The sequence below is a fragment of the Taudactylus pleione genome, unplaced genomic scaffold (genome assembly GCF_031769625.1).
Source record: "Taudactylus pleione unplaced genomic scaffold, aTauple2 ptg000080l, whole genome shotgun sequence".
Classification (NCBI taxonomy): domain Eukaryota; kingdom Metazoa; phylum Chordata; class Amphibia; order Anura; family Myobatrachidae; genus Taudactylus; species Taudactylus pleione.
In genome coordinates, this window is record NW_028284482.1 from 9,780,125 (window position 1) to 9,801,684 (window position 21,560).

At 42.4% G+C, this 21,560-nt stretch overlaps 1 protein-coding gene across 1 annotated transcript in view; it reads right to left on the reverse strand.

Moving 5' to 3' along the window:
* Positions 1-1,715: 1,715 nt before the first annotated feature.
* The window catches only part of LOC148532292 (cytochrome P450 2D15-like), a 95,020-nt gene continuing 75,175 nt past the window's right edge, over positions 1,716-21,560 (reverse strand). Inside the window, exons 7-9 of the mRNA XM_088468061.1 lie at positions 13,939-14,126; positions 6,311-6,452; positions 1,716-2,219 (exon numbers count right to left, since the gene is read on the reverse strand). Of these exons, the coding sequence (XP_088324187.1) occupies positions 2,038-2,219; positions 6,311-6,452; positions 13,939-14,126 (512 nt within the window). The 3' untranslated portion in view covers positions 1,716-2,037. The remainder of the gene's footprint in view (positions 2,220-6,310; positions 6,453-13,938; positions 14,127-21,560) is intronic.

Sequence of the window (21,560 nt, forward strand, 5' to 3'; positions counted from 1 at the left end):
AAAATAAACAGCCCAAATTTGTTGTGTGACAGCCAATGCTGGGCAGAAATACAATGCCATTTGAAGTTGAATGAATGCAACCCTTTTAAAAAGTATACACTATTCATTATCTCTGTTTTATTTTTTTGGACAGGAGAATCTTCGCTACAAGGTTCAGTTATATTTGAAGATTATAGGATTCTGGAATTCCTAAGACCTTCCATAGTAGCTCAGTTGAAGAGTGTCTTGTTTACCTGATTACTACCTTTGATCCTCTTCAGTCTTCAATTGTTCGTAGGAGGGAAGCAGGTACTATTTACCGGACCTGGCATTGCTTGAGGAGCACAATGAGCTTTGAAGGAGACTTGACTTCCTCCATGGTGGATGGTGCCCATTCCCGACAGTGCACATAGTAGTTTCCTATTCTTTTTTCTACTGGAGTCGTGGTCATATCTCCCACATTTGGCCATGACCCCTGTATCACCCGGGTCCGCATGTCTCAACAGCTTTAGTAAGTGCAAAACCAGCCCCAAAAATGTCAGAAGCCACTCTTGATACAACAGTTAACTGTTTAGATAGATAGATAGATAGATAGATAGATAGATAGATAGATAGATAGATAGATAGATAGATAGATAAATAGAGCATCCCCCTTGGAACTTGGACACACTTGAGTATCAATATAATTTAATTAGGCAGCAAATGCAACACAACAAATATGACCTAAACCTTGAATTTGGACTACATTAAGAGCCACGTGGACCTGGGGGGCTCTGACCAATGCTGTGTGGGGGAGCCACCAGTGTCATGTGGCCTGTACATCCAATCTATGGGCCTGATTCTGCAAGGATCGTAATTGCAAAGCTGCACGCAGACAGCTTTGCAATTGCGATCCTTGCAGATATGGTAATGCACAGGAGGCATCACGTCTCCTGTGCATTACTTATGTGAGCTGCGTTGTACAATGCAGCATCGGATAATCTGCGTACCGTCGGCCGGCTCTGGTGACCCATGGTGTCCCGCAGCCGGCCGCCACAGTTTAGAGGAAGAGGCCAGGAAATCTCCATCAGCTGACAGAGACTCTGGCTTCTTCCATCCCCGCAACGGCGGCGAAACGCCACCGTTTCGGCTAATGGAGGGCATAGCCGCCCACTTCCCACCCACAAACGGCAGAAGACTGTCAATTACTGATCATCTGCTGCCAGTCCTCGAGCGAGTTAGCAGGACCCATTCTGCACACTTGCAGAATGGATCCTGCGCCTGTGCAGATTCCCAAACATTGGGAATCGGCGTTCAGCAGTGCACTAGCTGAATCAGGCCCTATGTCAATATCTACTTAAAAGTATAAAAGTAGAAAAATTCCATAACTTTGTGAGGAAAATAGAAATACAATATGAATATTTATGATTTATGGCCACCCATGTGACCAGCTGGGCTGCAGATCATCATATTGTCATGATGAAGAGTCTATTTTCATGTGGAGGCCGGGAGCTGTAGTCCCACTCTTCCCATTGTTAATCTGGTCCTGCCTTGAATGGGTATTAAACTATCTTCACTCTAAACAAACCTACCTGTCGGACACTCTTGCCTCACTCTCGGGATGCGTGCCTTACTTTTAAAAGCTCCGGTCATGTGCACATTCTTCCCACATGCCTCACACCTCAAGGAATGTTACACAATAAACTGAATACAACTTTTTCCAATTGATGGTACATTTTTAATTATATTTACATCACCAAAATGGGCATTTCACTGATTTTAGGATTTATCGTTTTATCTATTGTCAATTTGAAAAACATTATAAAAAACACATTATTATCCATAACCATGTACAGTATCCATTTTACTACCATTATATTTATTATAATGTACTGAATGTTTGATATAAGAGTTATCCCAGTAGTTTAAGTGGTTACGTTTATATATTATAAAAATTACATTCTCAACCTAACAAATGGGTTTTACGATAATTAGGAAACATCTATTCTAGATGGAGTTAAAGTTAAAAAAAAAAAAAGCAATGGAAATTTAATACAGATCTCTCCTCTGTTTAGTAAATTATATTCTGGCTACAGCACACACATCATAAGGATATGGACTTAGTGTAAAAGCATAGGAAGGGTCGTCCCGTGGGCGAGGTTGGTCACTTGGTATCTCAAATGTAAATTGCTGCAGGAGGGCTGTGAAGAACAGGAAAAGTTCCATCCTAGCTAGTTGCTCACCCACACAAGCTCGCCGACCTGCAAGAGAGCAAAACAGTCAGTGCCATATTATCAACAAGAGTAAATATATTTTTTTTACACTATACTTGAAAGAGTATCTTAAATTCCACTTTTTTCCCCTTTTGCCCAGTCTCCCTTGACTTATAGGGTATTATGTAGCAGTAAACTGTGGCAAAACACGAGAGTTTTAACTTTTAAATAAGAAATTTAATTCCCCCACCAAAATATATATATATATATATATATATATATATATATATATATAAATAAAACAAGTTTAAAGTCTGGCAGTTAGGTGATATAAATTAAAAAAACACCTCCCTTAGCAGTTCTGCCCCTATCTTTCTGGCAGGGGAACGCGGTTGGTATAATGGTTAGTATTACAGCACTGATGTCTAGGGTTTGAGTCCTACTACAACCCTAATTGTATGGAGTTTGTATACTCTCCCCATGCTTGTGTGGACTTCCTCCAGGTAATCCGGTTTCCTCCCATAACCCAAAAATATACTGCTAGGTTAACTGGATCCCAAGAAAAATGTACCTTAATGTGTATATGTGGTAAGGAATATAGAATGTAAGATCCACTGGAAACTAAACACCAATAATCTTACATACAGGACACCATAGAGATACTGAATACTATACATACATCAAGTGGCAAGAGGATTACTGGTTATGCATAAGTGATCATTACACACAGTCATCAACCACCAACAATTATAGAAGCTACACAACACTATATAGAAAGAGACAAATCAATAAGACCAGAACAATCCCGCTTCATTGTCCAGAGATAAAAGTACATATTAGAACACAATTACGTGTCGTTTTTTGAACATGTTCTACAGACAGATCACAGTTGATGTGATGGGGATCACATTTGCCCCAAGTTACAATAATTTATTCTTGACCAGGTGGGTGGATCTCTACATTTCGTCTGAGTATAACTTTGGGGCAAACCTGGCACTCTGGAGGAGTTATATAGATTACATTTTATTTGTATGGCAAGGAGATGAGCTATCACTAACAGCATTCTTTAAAAACATCAACAACAACAGCAATTTAATATTCACAACAGATTTCAGCCAAAACACTTTAAACTTCCTGGGCATTACCATTTTCATAGAAGACAACCACCTCAACACCAATTCAAACAAAAAACCATGGACATTAATAGCTACATCCTATCGAGTAGCAGATATCACACAAACTGGGTGAACAAAGTCCCTATGCGCCAATTTATGAGGATAAGACATAATTGCACCTAACTAGAGAACTACAGATCTCAGGAGGACCATATCAAACAATTCATAGGCAAGATATGTGATAAAACACTAGTCAATGAGGCATACCATAGATCAGAGGCGATAGACAGGAAATCCCTGCTAGAATACAAATCCAAACCTCTAGACAACAAATGTAAATACGTCACTACATTCAAAACACAGTACAGTAGGGACTCCAAATATCTGCAATTAAATTTAACCAACCTTTTGCACATCCTTCTAGAAGATGAACCACTAGCAGACTCATTACCACCCAAACCCATAATGACATACAGAAAGGCACCAGACATCAAACAGAAAGTAATTGCCAATCAATGAAGATAACGACCAGAAGACAATCCACATGTACAAACATTTCAAACATCAAATGCTTTTATCATTGTGGTATGTGTCAGAACTGCACAACAGCCGGATGAACAACCAAAGGAACCCTCACATTCAAATCCAACCAAACACAAGAAATATTCTAGATAAAAGAGCTCATCACATGTAACAGTTTAGCAGTTATTTATTCGGCAGAGTGCCCCTGCAAAGTGCAATATGTTGGAAGGACCATTAGACAACTCAAAGTCAAACTCAAAATAAACAAAGAGAAGCTGTAATGGACGTACACACTAAAAATATTCACACCAGCAGGTCTTAATAAGGATAATTTCTACAGCACAGCTGGGTGAATACCTGTCACACAAACAGACAGAATCCCATCCCAACATCAATACAAGACAATTACCACAAGCAAGAGCTGTAACTAGACTTTTTGATGCCCTGTGCCAGAAAGAGCATTGGCCAGGAGATGCTGGGGATGAAATAAGAGGAAGCTACAAGCAAGAATGATAATAAACAAAAATTTGACAGGCCCCCTGACCTGTGGTGCTCTGTGCGATGGCACCGGCCGCACTACCCTAGCTACGGCACTGACCACAAGCAGAACCCCATTGGATGTTATATCCACTTGACCAAAGATCACATGATGCAAAACGAGGATATAAGGCAAAAACCTCCAACAACACAATCACTCCCTGAAGAAGGCTGATACATGTTGTAGCAGCACAAAATAATTTTTATTACCTATAACATACTAAATCCTTCTCCCCGGCTGGGGAGCCTGAGCAGACACCGCACAGGGAATTTTGGGCCCTGGGCCACAAACTCTCATGGGAAGGCGGACCTGGACATCATGACACCTCCAACAGTCACTACTACCCCCACCCCTAAAGTCTCCTCCTAGATAGGGTTAGAGCACGCACACCACCATAAGTGCCAGGGTACAGGCAATGCTAATTCACAGATCGTGCAAACCAGTATATCCAAAGGCACTCAGAGGTCACTGCAGATTACAATAACACCAACAAGTCTCCTCCCACTTGAGCAGTCTGAGTGCGCACACCCCCGGGAGTTGCTAGGCTATGGGCGTGTAGTCCCGCAAAAGCACGGACTTCAAGCCTTGACAGCAACCGGAGGTCACTGCGGTTTATCTGCAACAATTACGACAGAGAACAAACAAAAGCCATGCCCCCTAGACCCTACCCATCATATGGGTTTTCACAGGCTATGTATTATACAGTTGTATTCTGCTTTTTATCTATGTTTGCATATAACCATTACACATGTGATTTACCATCTGTACTAGAGGGCAATATTAGCCATTTATTCCACAGAGCATTTGTTTATAACACCCTGTTCTGCATGTGCAAACATATCATATACTGTGTTAAACACTAGATGCAACAATAGTTGTGAGCACTGTGACTTCTCAAATAAATATTTTTGTATCCAGCAACCATTATCGCATCATACTTTATTTTAGGGATGTGCAGGCTCGGATAGGTTCGAGTTTGCACGTTGAGTTCGGATTTTTCTCTCCTAAAAAACGGAACTCAGAAAGAGGCTAAACGTCCAGGAATGATGATGTTGGTCCATGTAAGATGACGTTTAGCCTCTTTCGAACCTATCCGAGCCTGCACATCCCTACTTTATTTACCAACACATTAGCGGGTCACTAAGAATTCTGCACACATTATAGTGCAGACGAAGATCCTTATCTTTATGCTAATATCACAGAGTGGGACCTTTCTGCTTAGTCTGCAGCTTTAACACTTAGAAATCCATTGGTGAGCACTAAGGCCTCATTCAGAGCCTCTCGCAAAACGCGAGTGCTCGCTATGAATGGGGGCGGCCGCTTTTTTTTTTAAAGCCGGCCTCCTGGCCGCTCGCTAAGCTGTTGGTAATGGTCGCGATGGTCAAGACCATCGCGACCATTGGGGCTCGCGACGAGACCCTTGTGGTAGGATCTCGTCTGCAGCAAGCCCCAGTAAGCTTTCGGCTCTAATAGAGCCGGAAGCTCACTACTGACATCACTCGTTTCTCCCAAACGGCAGGCGTTCCTTCGGGAACGCCTCCGTTTGGCCAGCTACCCCCCTCCCCGCCTACAAAATGGGGCGAGCTGTTGATCAACATCGATAGCCACCCCGTTTATAGCGAGCCCGTTTGTAGCGAACCCCGGAGCGAGAGAATTTCTCTCTCGCTCCACGGCTTCCCCCACCATCGACCCGCTTGCGAGTGCATAGAGCTTGCGAGCGGGTCTGAATGAGGGCCTAAGTCCAACAATCTTTGCACTGGGGCAGGGAGAAATGTGAATGGTAAAATATTCTCTGGTAAGCACTGCAGAACAGGTGTACGCTATATATAACTGGTAATAAATAAGTGTCAGGTCCCGCAATCCCTCTAATTGTCTCAAGCAGATTTCAAATTCACTGGGCATGGACATGACAGCTCTGTATATAGTAAACTCTTCAATAAACAAAAACAGGTTTATAAGTTTACCTGCAGAAAACGGCATGAAGGCTTCTCGCTTTACAAATTTGCCATTTTCATCAAGGAAGTGCTTTGGATAAAACTGCAGAGGTTTCTCCCACACTTGCTTATCCTTCAGCACAGAGGACAGGTTGGTGATGATGGTGGTCCCCTTTGAAAATAAATATTAGAATATGTAAATCATAATGAAATAATTATATCTGATCAGGTAAGCTCTCAGAATGAATTTCCAATCAAATAATGACAGTTTTGTGGGTTAGAAAGAGGAAAAAACTTTTAGGAACCTTCCAGCCCACATCTGCCAACACACTTGCCAATGTGCTTAACTATAGCAGGGAGTGGTGTCTTGGTCTCTAAGGGGTCAATTTCAATATTGCATGGGAGGTGATAATTAATGAACTCCCAGTTTTGCAATGCAATTGTTCTCGGCGCACATTAATTATCGCCCTCTTCACACCCAGTAGACCGGGTTTAGCCGTGTAAAATGGCTAAACCCGTCTAAAGTTCTGGTTAGGGTGCCCTAACTGTGATTAGCATTCCCTATAACACATTTCTTATTGCACCCTCCTGAGGGTGTGAGCAGAAATGTCGGCGCTGGCAGCTATTGCGCTCAGATGGAGCAACAATTAAATTGCTCCATCGGGCGCTTTAAAAAAACAGCCACTGGCAAAGCAATTGAATAACCACCTAAGAGTGTTATATATATCCCTAGTTTCCTTTCTGTGTGTTCACCAAACTGAACAAGGCAAGATAGCAATGGTCTTGGAGATACCACGATAGTAATTTCATGTGAAACAAAGAGACTGGCCTGTCTAAGATTTTTGAGTACATATACAAAACTGGGAGGCATCTTATAATGCATTTGATATTGGTCCCCACCACTGTGAAGATAATATCTTTGGTAAGAACCACCACAATGTTGGCTAAGGGAATAATCATAGTCTGGAATGTCATTTACACATGGTTTTGCAAAAAATCCTGGAAAGAGCATCTGCTTTTAGCTTCATGGAGCCATGACTGTGTGGTTCAACCTGGAGAAAAGAAAAAAAAAAAAGAGTACCCACTGAGAATGCCTTCAAATTAACCTTTTAGTTATTTCAATCTAATGAATATTTTTTGTCAACGTGGTGGTGTATGTGGCTTCTTTCAGCCAATGTCTACGTCTTGAATGCCAATTTGATGACCAGTAATTCCTTGTTGCCAACATTGTAGTTATTTTCTACCGAGGACAAGTTAATCAAAACAAAAGTATAAGGATGACATTTTTTTTTTATTTTCTGGATTTACATGAACCAAATTGTTGTCAAATCACAAGTGCCAGCATAGCCGGACATCAATGGCTTTGTGGCACCTGTACTCTAAAAAATATTACACAAAACAGAGTAGGCACTAACTGAATATTGAAGTATATTAATAAATAAAAACACCCCCATTTTTTTCACACAATGTAGGGATTCACATTTTTTCAGGTCCATGTAGCATCCCCAAATCTTGGTAACACATAAATAATGCTACTGCTTTCCTTGAGCCCCACTGCGCATGAGAAGACACTCGGGGACAATCTCCATTGGAACGAGCTGATTGGTCAGTTCGCTCTGATGACCATTTCCAGAACTTAGTGCTGTAATCTTTAACTGATATATGGCCCTGTCTCAGAGACCAAGGATGTGACTGAGCCATGGCCAGTCTATCAGTGTCATTATTTTGGAGGCCTAAGACTGCAAAGATGAGTTGACTGTAAGAAGTACAGGACTATTAGGGTCTAGTGCAGATGCCTGGGACTTCAGGTCACCTTACAGATGTGAAACTATAAAACCAGTTCAATGCTGCTTACAACCTGACAAGACTGACTTTACATTAAAGTACAACTTGCAGCTCTGTCTACAGTCAACAGCAAAAATGGCTGGCAGATTAACCGTGGGCTCATTTTTGTGAAGGACTAGTGGCCTGGTGGCTCATGTTGGCAGAGAAACCTTCTCCTGAGCTAATACATGCAGGGATAAATCCTGGACAAACTGTGAGAAGACCTACAAGATCCTGGTCAGAACCTGCTCAGGACTGTGTGATTCAGCCACCATTAGTGTTAGGCCCAAAACACATTTTTAGTTATGATAATGTTATGGCAATGTTGAGATAATTAAATCCCTAGAACTGTTTCAAGAAGTCTTCCCCTGTAGCAAGCTGCCTTTTCCTTACAGTGCTATATAACGACTGGTAGGTTTTTAAGCTCTGAATAGTATGGACTTATTATCTCTGAGTATTGTGAAGTTGGTATGAAGGGCAGAACACATTAAGAGGCAGGCTCATGACAAAATGCTCACAATGTGTAAAGGCACATATCCACTACACGATATAAATGGACGATTGAACGATAACGACATCGTAATCATTCATTAATCGTGCAGTGAATATGCCGGCAACAACCAGTGATGCATGCTCCCGCTGGTTGTTGTCAGCATCTGTCATCTGTCATCACCTGAACGTACTGCCAAACCTGACAATATCGTCAGGTTGTGCATGTTCGGGGATGAGGGAGGGTGCCGGCACTGAACGACATATCATTCATTGTGGGCACAATATCCACTGCACAGTATAATGAACGATTGAATGATGTCGTTATCGTTCAATCGTTCATTCATCGTGTAGTGGATATTCCCCTTTACGGTGCTAAACATGGTATGCTTTCTATTGTGGTTATATCCTTTAAAGGTCATATATACTGTATATATCACAACCTGGGAGTAGGAAGGCTGCTAGTTGTCATCTCTTTATTAACCAGCACTGAAGCAAGAAAATAGGCAGCATCTGAGTGCAGGATGCCAGCAGCCATTTCTAGGCAACAGCTGTGAGCTAAGAGGTGGCCTCCACTGATAACAACAGTAGAGGGACAAGTTTGTAAAGTGATTTGCAACAGTGGTCTGAGTCATAAATTAATAATACATTTCACAGGGGGGGACCTATTGGTTCTAGGCAGTATATAGAGTTTTGTTGGGGCTGAAATTGCTTTCAAATAGGGGTATGTGCATGAATACTGTAGGTAGACTGATATCATAGGAACTGGGTAGTTGACAAATAAAATAAATCTGTAAGAAAGCAAAAGTACATTGATAAAAAGCATGTGGAGCAGTAATGAATGAAACAAGTGGATAAGGAAAGGAGAGTGGAATTTAGTCTAATAATGGTGGAAAAGTATTGTGTTGAATATAAAATGTGGTAAGGGAGAGAAGAGAGGGAACCAATAGATCTTAGCAGATCCTGTAATTCCTTTCCACACACAGTACCCTCATTAAACTTAGCCTACATGTGAACACCCTGTTACCAACGAATTACACATATTCTGCCATAAGTGGAGATACGACTGAGATTTGTACAACTTAAAATCACCCACAGATGAGCACACTTAGCTATGGAGCATCTGCAAATGGATTCTGTGTAACTCTGCATCAGTTCCACTATATTGCATTCCAAGTCCAAACTTACTCCCACCCCCTAATTTCCCTTCCACAGCGTGAGCCCCCTCCTCTCTGGCAGCGCAGTAGAATTTGGTTAATGCAAGAATCTACTACGCATGCACGGGTTCCTGGGAACTGCGCCTTATTCCTGGAGACATCTCTACAGTGCATGCGCAAGTCTCTGGTAAAATGGCCATCGCCATTCTCCCTGTGATTTTTGGCCCGGTGTTGAAGCCGCAATCTGAACGGGGTCTGTCCCAGGTTGGAACAGTGTTTCAAATACTGGGTAAGACCAGGGATTTTGGTGTAAAAGGGGTATAACTCTCTACCCATCTTGAATCTCCTTTATACTGTAGATGTACCAATAGCCCTAGTTCTCCAATTCCTTGTCTCTTAAGACTACCTATAACTTTAAAAGCATACTGCACTGTACTTAACATTATAATGTTTCTCCACAGTTCTCTAATACCCCTTTCCACCAAAATGGTTTGTCTGAGCCAGGTTTTTGAATACAGGTCCAACCTGTGTCATAGCCAAGTCAGAACACTTTTAAACTGCACCGTGTACCCGGGTTATTTCCGGGTTGGCCCCGTTCACACTGAACCCAGGTCTGCCCTGCAAAACTTGGATATGTCATTAAAAATAACCTTTTTGTCAGGCTCACAAAGATGTGGTCATAAAAAGTGGGTGGTTACTGCATAATGAAGCTCCAATTAGCGGCTTTTATGCTTGACCCGGTCGAATATCCTGGGTGACGCTGTTTAAATCACACCATTACCCAGGTCTTTCCAGGGTTCGACTTTGGTGGCAACCAGGGTTGGATTCCCGCATAACATGCCCGGGTTATTTTTCTTAGACCCTTTTACATCAAACTTCGAGCTGGGTTGCCTCAGCAATACCCCGAGTTATTTGTTTGGTTGAAAAAGGGTATCAGCTATCTCTATTGCTAAGCTTACAGCTGTTTGCTAGATACAGAATAGAGCTCATAACCCCTTTAGTGTGTTGTAAGGGGTTATTATAACTTGTTCCTAAATATAGCCCTCAGTGACAAGACTTTGGTTATCTGCATAAACCCTAGGGAAGCAAGATGCCCTAAAGATAAGGAGCTGCCAAATGGAGGAAATCTAGATGCAGCAGAAGAACCATTATTCCCTGGGATAAGTATGAGATGTTAAATAAAAAACTATTTTTGAAATGATTGATTTTTGCTGTTGTCTATTCTGTCATGCTTAAATGCTTATAACATGTATGCACCCTGTGTTGGAGGTCACGAGGATGCAATCTGTATTGTATTGTTGTCTCAGGGATGCAGTCTGTATTGCATGGTAGTGTCTCTGGGAAGCTTTCTGTAATATATAATAGTTTCTTGAATGCTCTTTATACTGTATGGTGGTTCCTGGGATTCTCACAGAAATTGTTAACAGATCCCTAAAATTCCTTCCTTTGGCATGGCTCTGAAAATACATAGTGCTGGTGGTTGGGGGGAAGGGGGAGGGGTGCCACAAATGTATTGGCCTAGGACAGCCGATACCCTTAAGCAACAGGATGCAGTTAATATGCGGGCTGACAGGATGCCAGCAACCAATATACCAAAGCCGGAATCCCGCCAGCCGGCAAAATGCCAATGCCGCTATCCCAAAGGATATCACGATACCGGCATTGGCATCCCGACTGCCGGAATCCCAAATGAAGGATCCGGGTACAGTAAGTATCAGCGTTAGCCTGGGGATGGGGGAGTTAGGTTTAGGGACCCCCACTGGGAAGTTAGATTTAGGCACCCCCCTGTGGAGGGTTAGGCTGTGGGGAGAGGGATATGGGTTAGGCACCACCAGTTGAGGTCAGGGTTAGGCACCACCCATGGAGAGTTAGGTTTAGGGTGTGTGAAGGGGGGGGGGGTTAGGATTAAGTATCACCAGGGGAAGTTAGGGTTAGACACCACTAAAGGAGGGTTAGGGTTAGGGGGGGAGAAGGGAGGAAGAAGGTACTTACCTGCCCCTGTCGGGATGTTCACTCGGGCTATATAGCCACAGGTATTTCATACCCATTCCCAAGCAACCTATATTTATGCAGCAGATGCATTTAACATACTGTAAAATGCTAAGTTATATGTACAGTATCTTAAGATGTAAGTACGTAATTGCATGAGGCCCCTATTTAATATCAGTAAAAATACATGTACATTGATTTTCTTGTACACATTTAAGAATATTTCTACTTCTTTGAGTCTTGTTTTAGTTAGAGAAAATATATTTTCAGGCACACAGTTTTGAATATGTGCTGCAGCTGACAATATTGTGTTGCATTTTATATGAATTTGATTTCCCTCTTACAGTCTGTCCACCTTCGCATTGCCATCATATACAATCCCCCTGGTCCTGTCTACCAAATGCTCAATAATTTCTCTCATGTGAACTCCCCTCCCTCATTCTGGTAAACTCTAACATCCTGATTTATGAACCCTAAAATCCTGCTGCTTCTAAGCTTTTCTTCCTCTCCACCTCATTCAGCCTCTGTCAATCAGTCTCCTCCCCCTCACATCAATAGCCACTGCCTTGACTTGGTCTTCTCTCATCTCTGTACTATCTCCCACTTCATTCAATTCTCCCCTCCCTCTCTCTAATCAACATTTCCTCACTTCCAGCATGTCCATTCCACCTACAACTCACCCCTCCCCTGAGACCACCTATTACCATACCTTCACCATTGCCCTTTACTCTGCTGTCCCAGCTGTCACCATCAACCTGTGATGGTCCCCACAGCAACCTTGCACTCTTCTCAGAATGCTCTATTGCTGACTCCTTACAGTTCAAATGAATTCTCTCCTCCTATAGTTCTGCTCTTTCACTGGCTATACAGTCCTACTTCAAGGTCCTCATCTCCTCCCAGCCCTCTAACACTTGCCACTTCTTTGCAACCTTCAATGTCCTCATTTCCCTTCTACCAGTTTATCAGCCAAGATATATTTTTCTCTTTACACTCCTCCCAAACAGGGCTTCCTACCATGTCCTCATTCTCACATCTCTGGTGTAGAAATTCATGCCCTCCAATCTATCCTGCACCTGCTCCCTTGACCCATCCCCTCCCAGGTCCTTTGCTAACTCCCATCTAATTCCTCCTCCTGTATTGCCAACCTGGTCCATATATCCCTCTCCATTGGCACCTACTCCTTCAAACATGTTCTGGTCTTCCCTATCCCTAAGAGACCCTGCTTGACCCATTCTTCTCTAATTACCATCCTATCTCACTGCTTCCCTATGCCTTCAAGCTCCATGAGCTGGAGGTGTGCAACTGCCTCTCTTCTTTCCTCTCCACCCACTCCATTCTTGACCCACTCCAATCTAGTTTTTGGTCCCTTCCCTCCACTGAAATTCTCCTCATTAAAGTCACTGATAACCTCAACATGGACACTTCTCTATTCTAATACTCCTCAACCTCACAGTAGCATATAAACCATTGACCATCCCCTACCCATGCAGACCCTCAAATCTTCCAGGTTCCATGAAAGCTCTCTACTGGTTCAACGCCTCCTACAACTGCTCTTTCACTGTCTCTACACCCACCTCTACCCTTTTTCAACTTCAATTTCCATTCTGGGTCCATTACAGCATTGTCCTTGGCCCCCCTCTCTTCTAATTCTACAGCTCCTCCATTTTTGAATTCGCCAGCTCCTTTGGCCCCATTATCAACCTTATGCCAATGATACCTAAATTTACCTCACTTCCCCTGATCTTTCCCCTCAAATATTGTCGTGTCACCTCTGATCTATTGGCTGTCTGCTAGATATCACAATGCATCCTGAAACCCAGACAAGGGGTCTTCACTCTCCTCCTCTCCCTCTCTGCTGATAACATCTCCATCTCCTCTTTTCCCTAAATCCATTGTCTGATGGTCATCCTTGACTCTGCTCTCTCTACTTCTTCCTTGAAACCCAGAGTACAGCATTATTAACAGAATGCAGCTGCAGAGAATAACTTAACTGGAGGTGAATCCAACATGTTATAGAAAAATGAAACTACATACAAAAGGAGGAAAGAGAAATGCATATAATGAAGAAACATACACAATTTTCATTCTAGCTTTCCGTAATATAGTATCTTCTAAAACAAAATAATTATTAATAAATATATGGCAGTCTAGAGAAAAGCAGATTAATTACATATTAGCCAAAAGTCAGCTCTCATTTACCTTTGGTATAAAATGTTCTTGAATTTCCATGTCTCTGTAGGTCATATGTGGCAAAGCCAAGGGAGTGATATCTCCACACCGTTGTATTTCATGGATCACAGCATTAGTATATGGCATTTCTAACACATCTCCCATTGCAGGCTTTCTCTCTCTCCCAATCACTCGATCAATCTCCTCATGGACTTTGGCTGAATCACAATGATAATTTCTACATGAAATCAGAGCCAATGACTAGGAACAAATGCAATCCCACAGCTCATTATTTCATTTGAATAAATGTTCACCATTGAAATTCGTACTGATGCTAGGAAAACAGGACACAATATACAGTATAAAGGACAAATATTGGATGATTAAAATAGTTTAGTTTGTGAAGAAAAACATGTCCTCTGCCCTGCAACATGCAAACAGGTTTAAATTCAATAAAAATATTATATTTATATCCTTTGCTGGTTTCCAATGTGTATGCATTTATTTATTTTGTATCATGTGCTTTTGCTTATTTAAATTATCAGAGAGTCTTGTGCATCATGCAGAGCTTTTAAAAATTGCAAAAGGAACGGGTTACTGTAGTGACATTTTTCGGTGTATATTTTCTACCAACAAAGTATTTAAGACTTGGACATCAGAAAAGAAAATTGTGGTATACGTAAATGTATGTAAATGTCCCGAGAATCACCCTTTAGTGATGCAATCAGATTTAAAGCCCATAGCCTTCTGGTCATTGGGACAGTACAGTAAAACTAAACTGGCTTCAATAAAACAGCAAACACCTAGCCTCCATTCAGGGCACTTTCTCAAATCTACTATCCAGCAGGCAGCAAAGCCACTTGCTACTTTCACTGAAGGGGCACAACTAACAAAAAATGCTACACAGTCCTTGTATTGCAAAGGTTCCCTTTTCAGCTGCCTACTGTGGTCTCTCTTTTGTTTCTCTAAGACACATGATTCACCTGAGTACTAACTAACTTAAGGGGCCTATCAATTAGGCGACCTGAAAAACTGAATGTCTAGCCTTCAGTCCTTCAGGTCGCCGGGTGCGGTGCCCGCACTGAACGGCGTTCACTGAACCTCATTCAGTGCAGGAGACCGACCTATCTGTGAACATGTGGAACCTGATGCTCGTCGTCAGGTTGACGAACATGTTCCACAGATAGTCGGGGTCGGCAAGGACCCAGCATGCACGCGCTATCCTTGCTGGCTATCCATTAGACGACTTGCTGAACATTCCGACCAAACCTCCATCGTTCAAAAAGTCATCTAATGGATATGCCCCTTTACAGTAATTCCCTCAGTCTTTTCTGGCAACCTCTATGTTTCTATGTGTAGTACAGGACTCTCCTGAGCTCTCCTCTGGTTGAAGCCATTTCTCTTGTGACAGACCTCTTGTCTACCTCCAACTGGTTTTCTAAGATTTATTTCACTTCCTATGTGCACAGTTAATCACTTGTTCATCTTTAGAACAGTTTTTTTCAAAAATGAATTTACAATTCTTTTGAAGTTAGGAACTTTTTTTTGTAGATGTGGGTGTAGAAAGACTGAAGTGACAATGCTCAGGAGTGAAACCAAATGTTATTACTCAGCATGACAAACATACCAGACTGACCAGGAAACAGGGACCTTCTAGCAAACCGAGCACAAATGACTCAGTATCTGCCCGGCCCAGGTCATACTGTACATTTACATCCTTTACTTCAAGATATAGATAATGGGGTGAACAAGGGCAACAGGTTAATGGGAGAGAGAGAAAGAGTGACATGGAACAATTACCACTATGTTAGTGGTAAAGTTGCTGTAGGAATTACCTCAGGCATACCTAGCAGGTGACAACATTTACACTCACAGATGGCACCCTCAGCTTGTACCACATAATATTTGGGACGTATAGATTAGCAGGATGGTAGCAGTTCTATCATATCCACAAGGATTTTGCATTTGGACAGCTTGGACTGGAACAAGATGTAGAAGATGTTGTGCTGCTCAGTCATAACTTCTTTTGTTGGACATCAGCTTTCAGGTAAGTACTGTTTGTGCTTGTGTTTGTACTTGCTGTTACAACTGCTGAGCAGGTGATGGTAGACCATCTTGTGGTATGTTTATTAAATTAAGCAATGCTACAAAAATATTGGTATTATCACGTGTGAATATTTCCAAGAGCTGAACGGAGAGCTCTTTTTGCTAGCCCATTGAATTGATGATAGGGGACTGCTGGTAGTGTGTGTGAAGTCCAAGGTATTTGCAAACTATGAACTCTCAACTCATGAAATGCGAAGCAAAGTGTCTCTTGAGTTTAGCAATAACAGTAGTACTAGAGAGATTGGATAGGTAATCAATCTCAAACCACCCTATAAGAGTCCACCAAAACTAGATGTTCTTTTCCTCTCCATTCAAACACATCTGCAGCAGACAGACCAGGGCAAATCAGGAATATTGGGTAGTTGTTCCTTTGGTTGATGTGTTTTGAGAGCATAGCAGGGACCACATATGGAGACTTGTCTTTCAATATTACTGAACATAGCGGACCACAATAGTGATTCTCTAGCCCTGTGCTTGGTGGCTTCAAGGCCTGGGTGCTCCAGGTGGAGCTGCTTTTTATAGTATTTCTGCTGGGTGCATGGTATTATAAATCTGTGATCCCACGGGAAGACACCATCAGGCAACATAAGCTCATCTCTCATGGCACAGAAAGGGTGCAGATCCTGTGAGATCTCACTAGAGGACTGGGGCCACCCATGTAGTATGAGTTGAGACAGTTGTTTGGCACAGATCATTTGCCAAGATTTCATCCATTTAGTGTGAGGAATATATCTGCACAGACATGGCATCATATTCATTCTCAACTTATTGGCATTCAGTGTAAGGTAAGTCAGCCCAGGAGAGGGCATTAGCCACAAATATTTTTTTGTCATGCTTGTAGACAATATCCAGATTGTATCTCTGCATCTTGAGCATCATCCTTTGTATGCAGGCATAAGTATTATATAGAGGTTTCCTCAGTATGGTAATGAGTGGCTGATGGTCCATTTCAAAAGTGACAGGTCGCCCATTTATTTTATTTATTAACAGTTTCTTATATAGCGCAGCATATTCCGTTGCACTTTATAGTTGTAAACATTAATTGAACAAAACTGGGTAATAACAGACAGATATATAGGTAGGAAGGCTCTGCTCGCAAGCTTACAATCTTACAATAGGCGCATGCATAATCATTGATCTTGTGGCAGGCAAATACTAGTGCTCTGGAGTAGAAGGGTAAGGTATTGCTATTCTGAAAGCATTCAGAACCTATGCAATGCTTTGAGACATCTGCAGAAATCACCCCCGGTAAATACACATTGAAATACTGAAGTACTGAAGGACATGTTAGCATAGGTTGAATTTTGTAACTGCAGCCTGATGTTGCTCCTGCCAGCACCATTCTGAATCTTGATGAAAGAGCTGTCATATTGGTGCAGTTGTTTCATTGTAGTTGATAAGAAATTTTGACTGGTAATCAATTCCCAGGAATCGCTGTAAATGGAGTTTGTTCTCATGGGATGGCATTTACTGAATACTCACCATTTATTCAGGGTCTGGCTTGCCCCTCTTATCAGTAAGGAGGTGACCCACATATGGAACTTCCAATGCATGAATCTGCATTTGTCTGGGTTGAGCCCTACGTTTATGGCACAGATCCTTTCCAGCACTTGACAGAAGAGCTCATCATGTTTTTGCATGCAACTCCAGATGAGGGTGTCATCGATAATTATTTCACATAGAAAACCTGCAAACAGCTGTTCCATGAATCATTGGAAAACATCACTGCTGGTGGTCAGGCCATAAGGCATACACAGAAAAGCATATCGTTAGCGGGTGTCATTAATGTCGTAAACCTGGACGACTCTTTATCCAGTGCTATCTTGAAAAAAATCCACATTTAGCATCCAGGGTGCTGAGGATTTTTGCCTCAGGCATGTCAGCAATACCTTGCTTGACCATTCTCAATGTGTATCGATGCCTCAACAGTGCTTTGTTGAGGTGCACAGAGTCTACGCATCTCCTGACCGATCCATCTTTTTTCACTGTGGCTACCATGGCTGAGACCCACTGTGTTGCTTTGTCTGTCTATTGGGGTGATTACAATGAACCTTGTCATGCAGTCTAATTCAACAAGCACATTGTCCTTCATGGTGACTGGGATGCACCTGGGTGCACAAACTGTGTAGACAATCGACTCATCTAGTCGCATATGGATAATGACAAAGAGTTTACCAATGGTATCAAAGTGAAAAGATCTTCGAATTTCTTGAGCTCTGGAGTTTCTTGCTGTACCACATGGACTTCAGCTTTGAGGTGTATCAAGCCCATTTTAAACTTATCAGGCAGTCCTAGTCCAGTCCTAGTAGTGTTCTGTCATTACAATCAACTATGTGAAACTGTAATGGCGCCCATGTGAACTCTAATGTGGCTGTGCCCATAGTCTTAATGATTTGACCTCTTTACACCACAAGCTTTACAGAATCTGGTCAAATTAGTGCCTGTGGGTTTGTTCTGTTCAGAAGAGTTTTTGACATAACATTTCACTTTGCACTAGTTTTGATTTTTACTTTAAGCATGTTTCCTGGTTGTGCGACCAGATCTACACATTAATGACTCTATGCGGCTGCCTGTCCCACTGTCACGTCTGAGGGTTGAGGTTGGCTGGAACAAACGTGGGAGGCTGAAGTGGAGACTGAAGAGGCGTGTATGAAACTGGATGGTTTGAGCCAGCTCTTCCTCATGTTTTGAAGAGAGAGAGAGGAAGCAGAGGAACTGCTGGAGATGGTTGACCTGAAGATGAAAACAGATATGGAACAAATTTATTAAACTGGAAGTTGAATTGTGAACTGTAGTTGATTATATCAGAATTGAACCAATGTTGAAGATATCGGACTGGGATCGATGAGGTAGAACTAATGATGAGGAATTGTATTGGAACTGATGATGTTGAATCGGATTGGAACCAATGATGCAGTGTTGATGAAGTAGAACCGATGATGCAGAACTGAGATAGAATTGGATAGGAGTCAATATTTGTAAATTCGGATTGGAACTGATGTTGGAGATATCGGATTGGGACTGATGTTTGGAGATATCAGATTGGGACCGTGTTTGGAGATATCAGGATGGAACCGATGTTTGGAGATATTGGGATGGACTGATGCTGGAGATATTGGATAGGAACCGATGGTCGGAGGTAGGAACAAGTCTCTATGGAAATTCAGACTGGAGTACTAATGAAAATGGAGACTTGCATTAACCAGACTTAGAACTGGAATTTCACGGACTGGAACCATTCAGATACAGAGTACCTGGGAGCTCAGCACACAGCTGTAACTTAAGCAGAGCGACGTTGTGCTGGCAATGTGGGCCAGTCAGGAAATGGAATTTATCCGTCGTGCGCATGAGCGAGACCCGAATAGGAACGGGCAAGCTGTCGCTCTGGGTCTCGCTACAAAGGGGGCGTGCTGTTGATGTTGAGTGACAGCACGCCCCCTTTGGTGGGCATGCCGGGGGCGTGGCTGCCCAGATGGAGGTGTTCCCATGGGAACGCCTACCGTCTAGGGCCGGCCCCACTGACATCACAAGTGATGTCAGTGGGTGGACTTCTTGCTCTGTAAGAGCAAGAAGTCCACTGGGACTTGCGGCAACGAGACCCTTCCATAAGGGTCTAGTCGCAAGTCCGATGGTCGCGATGGACTTGACCATCGCAACCATCATCCTGGCCGCTCGCACTAGCTGTGGGTGGTCATTGTTCTTGGGGCATTTTCCCTTCAGTTTTGTCTTCATCAAGTGAAATGCATGCTCAATCGGATTCAGGTCAAGGGATTGACTTGGCCATTCCATAACATTCCACTTTTTAGCCTTAAAAAACTCTTTGGTTGCTTTTGCAGTATGCTTCGGGTCATTGTCCATCTGCACTGTGAAGTGCCGTCCAATAAGTTCTGAAGCATTTGACTGAATATGAGCATATAATATTGCCCGAAACACTTCAGAATTCCTTCTGCTGCTTTTGTCAGCAGTCACATCATCAATAAATACAAGGGAACCAGTTCCATTGACAGCCATACATACCCACGCCATGACACTACCACCACCATGCTTCACTGATGAGGTGGTATGTTTTGGATCATGAGCAATTCCTTTCCTTCTCCATACTCTTCTCTTCCCATCACTCTGGTACAAGTTGATCTTTGTCTCATCTGTCCATAGGATGTTGTCCCAGAACTGTAATGGCCTTTTTAGATGTTGTTTGGCAAACTCTAATCTGGTCTTCCTGTTTTTGAGGCTCACCAATGGTTTACATCTTGTGGTGAACCCTCTATATTCACTCTTGTGAAGTCTTCTCTTGATTGTTGACTTTGACACATATACACCTACCTCCTGGAGAGTGTTCTTGATTTGGTCAACTGTTGTGAAGGGGTTTTTCTTCACCAGGGAAATAATTCTTCTGTCATCCACCACAGTTGTTTTCCGTGGTCTTCTGGGTCTTTTGGTGTTGCTGAGCTCTCCAGTGCCTTCTTTCTGTTTAAGAATGTTCCAAACAGTTGATTTGGCCACACCTAATGTTTTTGCTATCTCTCTGATGGGTTTGTTTAGATTTTTCAGCCTAATGATGTCTTGCTTCACTGATAGTGACAGCTCTTTGGATCTCATATTGAGAGTCGACAGCAATTGACTCCAAATACAAATGTCACACCTAGCATCAACTCCAGACCTTTTACCTGCTTAATTGATAATTAAATAATGAGGGAATAGCCCACACCTGTCCATGAGATAGTTTTTGAGTTGATAGTCCCATTACTTTTGGCCCCTTAAAAAGTGGGAGGCACATATAGAAACCGTTGTAATTCCTACACCGTTCACCTGATTTGGATGTAATTACCCTCAAATTAAATCTGAAAGTCTGCAGTTAAAGAACATCTTGTTTGTTTAATTTCAAAGCCATTGTGGTGGTGAATAGAGGCCAAAATATGAAAATTCTGTCAATGTCCCAATATTTATGCACCTGACTGTATATACATACAGTGCCTTGCAAAAGTATTCACCCCCATTTGCATTTTTCATGTTTTGTTGCCTCACAACCTGGAATTAAAATGGATTGTTTGAAGGTGTGCATCATTTATTTCACAGAACATGCCTACAACTGTGAAGTTGTGTTTTTTTATATATTGTGAATCAAACAACATTTAGGACAACATAACTTGCCCCTGGGATTTTTGCCCATTGCTCAAGGCAAAACTGCTCCACCTCCTTCATGTTGGATGGTTTCCGCTTGTGAACAGCAATCTTCAAGTCTGACCACAGATTCTCAATTGGATTGAGATCTGGGCTTTGACTAGGCCATTCCAACACATTTAAATGTTTCCCCTTAAACCACTTGAGTGTTGCTTTAGCAGTATGCTTCGGGTCATTGTCCTGCTTTAAGGTGAACCTCCGTCCCAGTCACAAATCACAGACAGACTGAAACAGGTTTTGCTCAAGAATATCCCTGTATTTAGCACTATCCATCTTTTCCTCGACTTGAATCAGTTTCCCAGTCCCTGCTGCTGAAAAACATCCCCACAGCATGATGCTGCCACCACCATACTTCAATGTGGGGA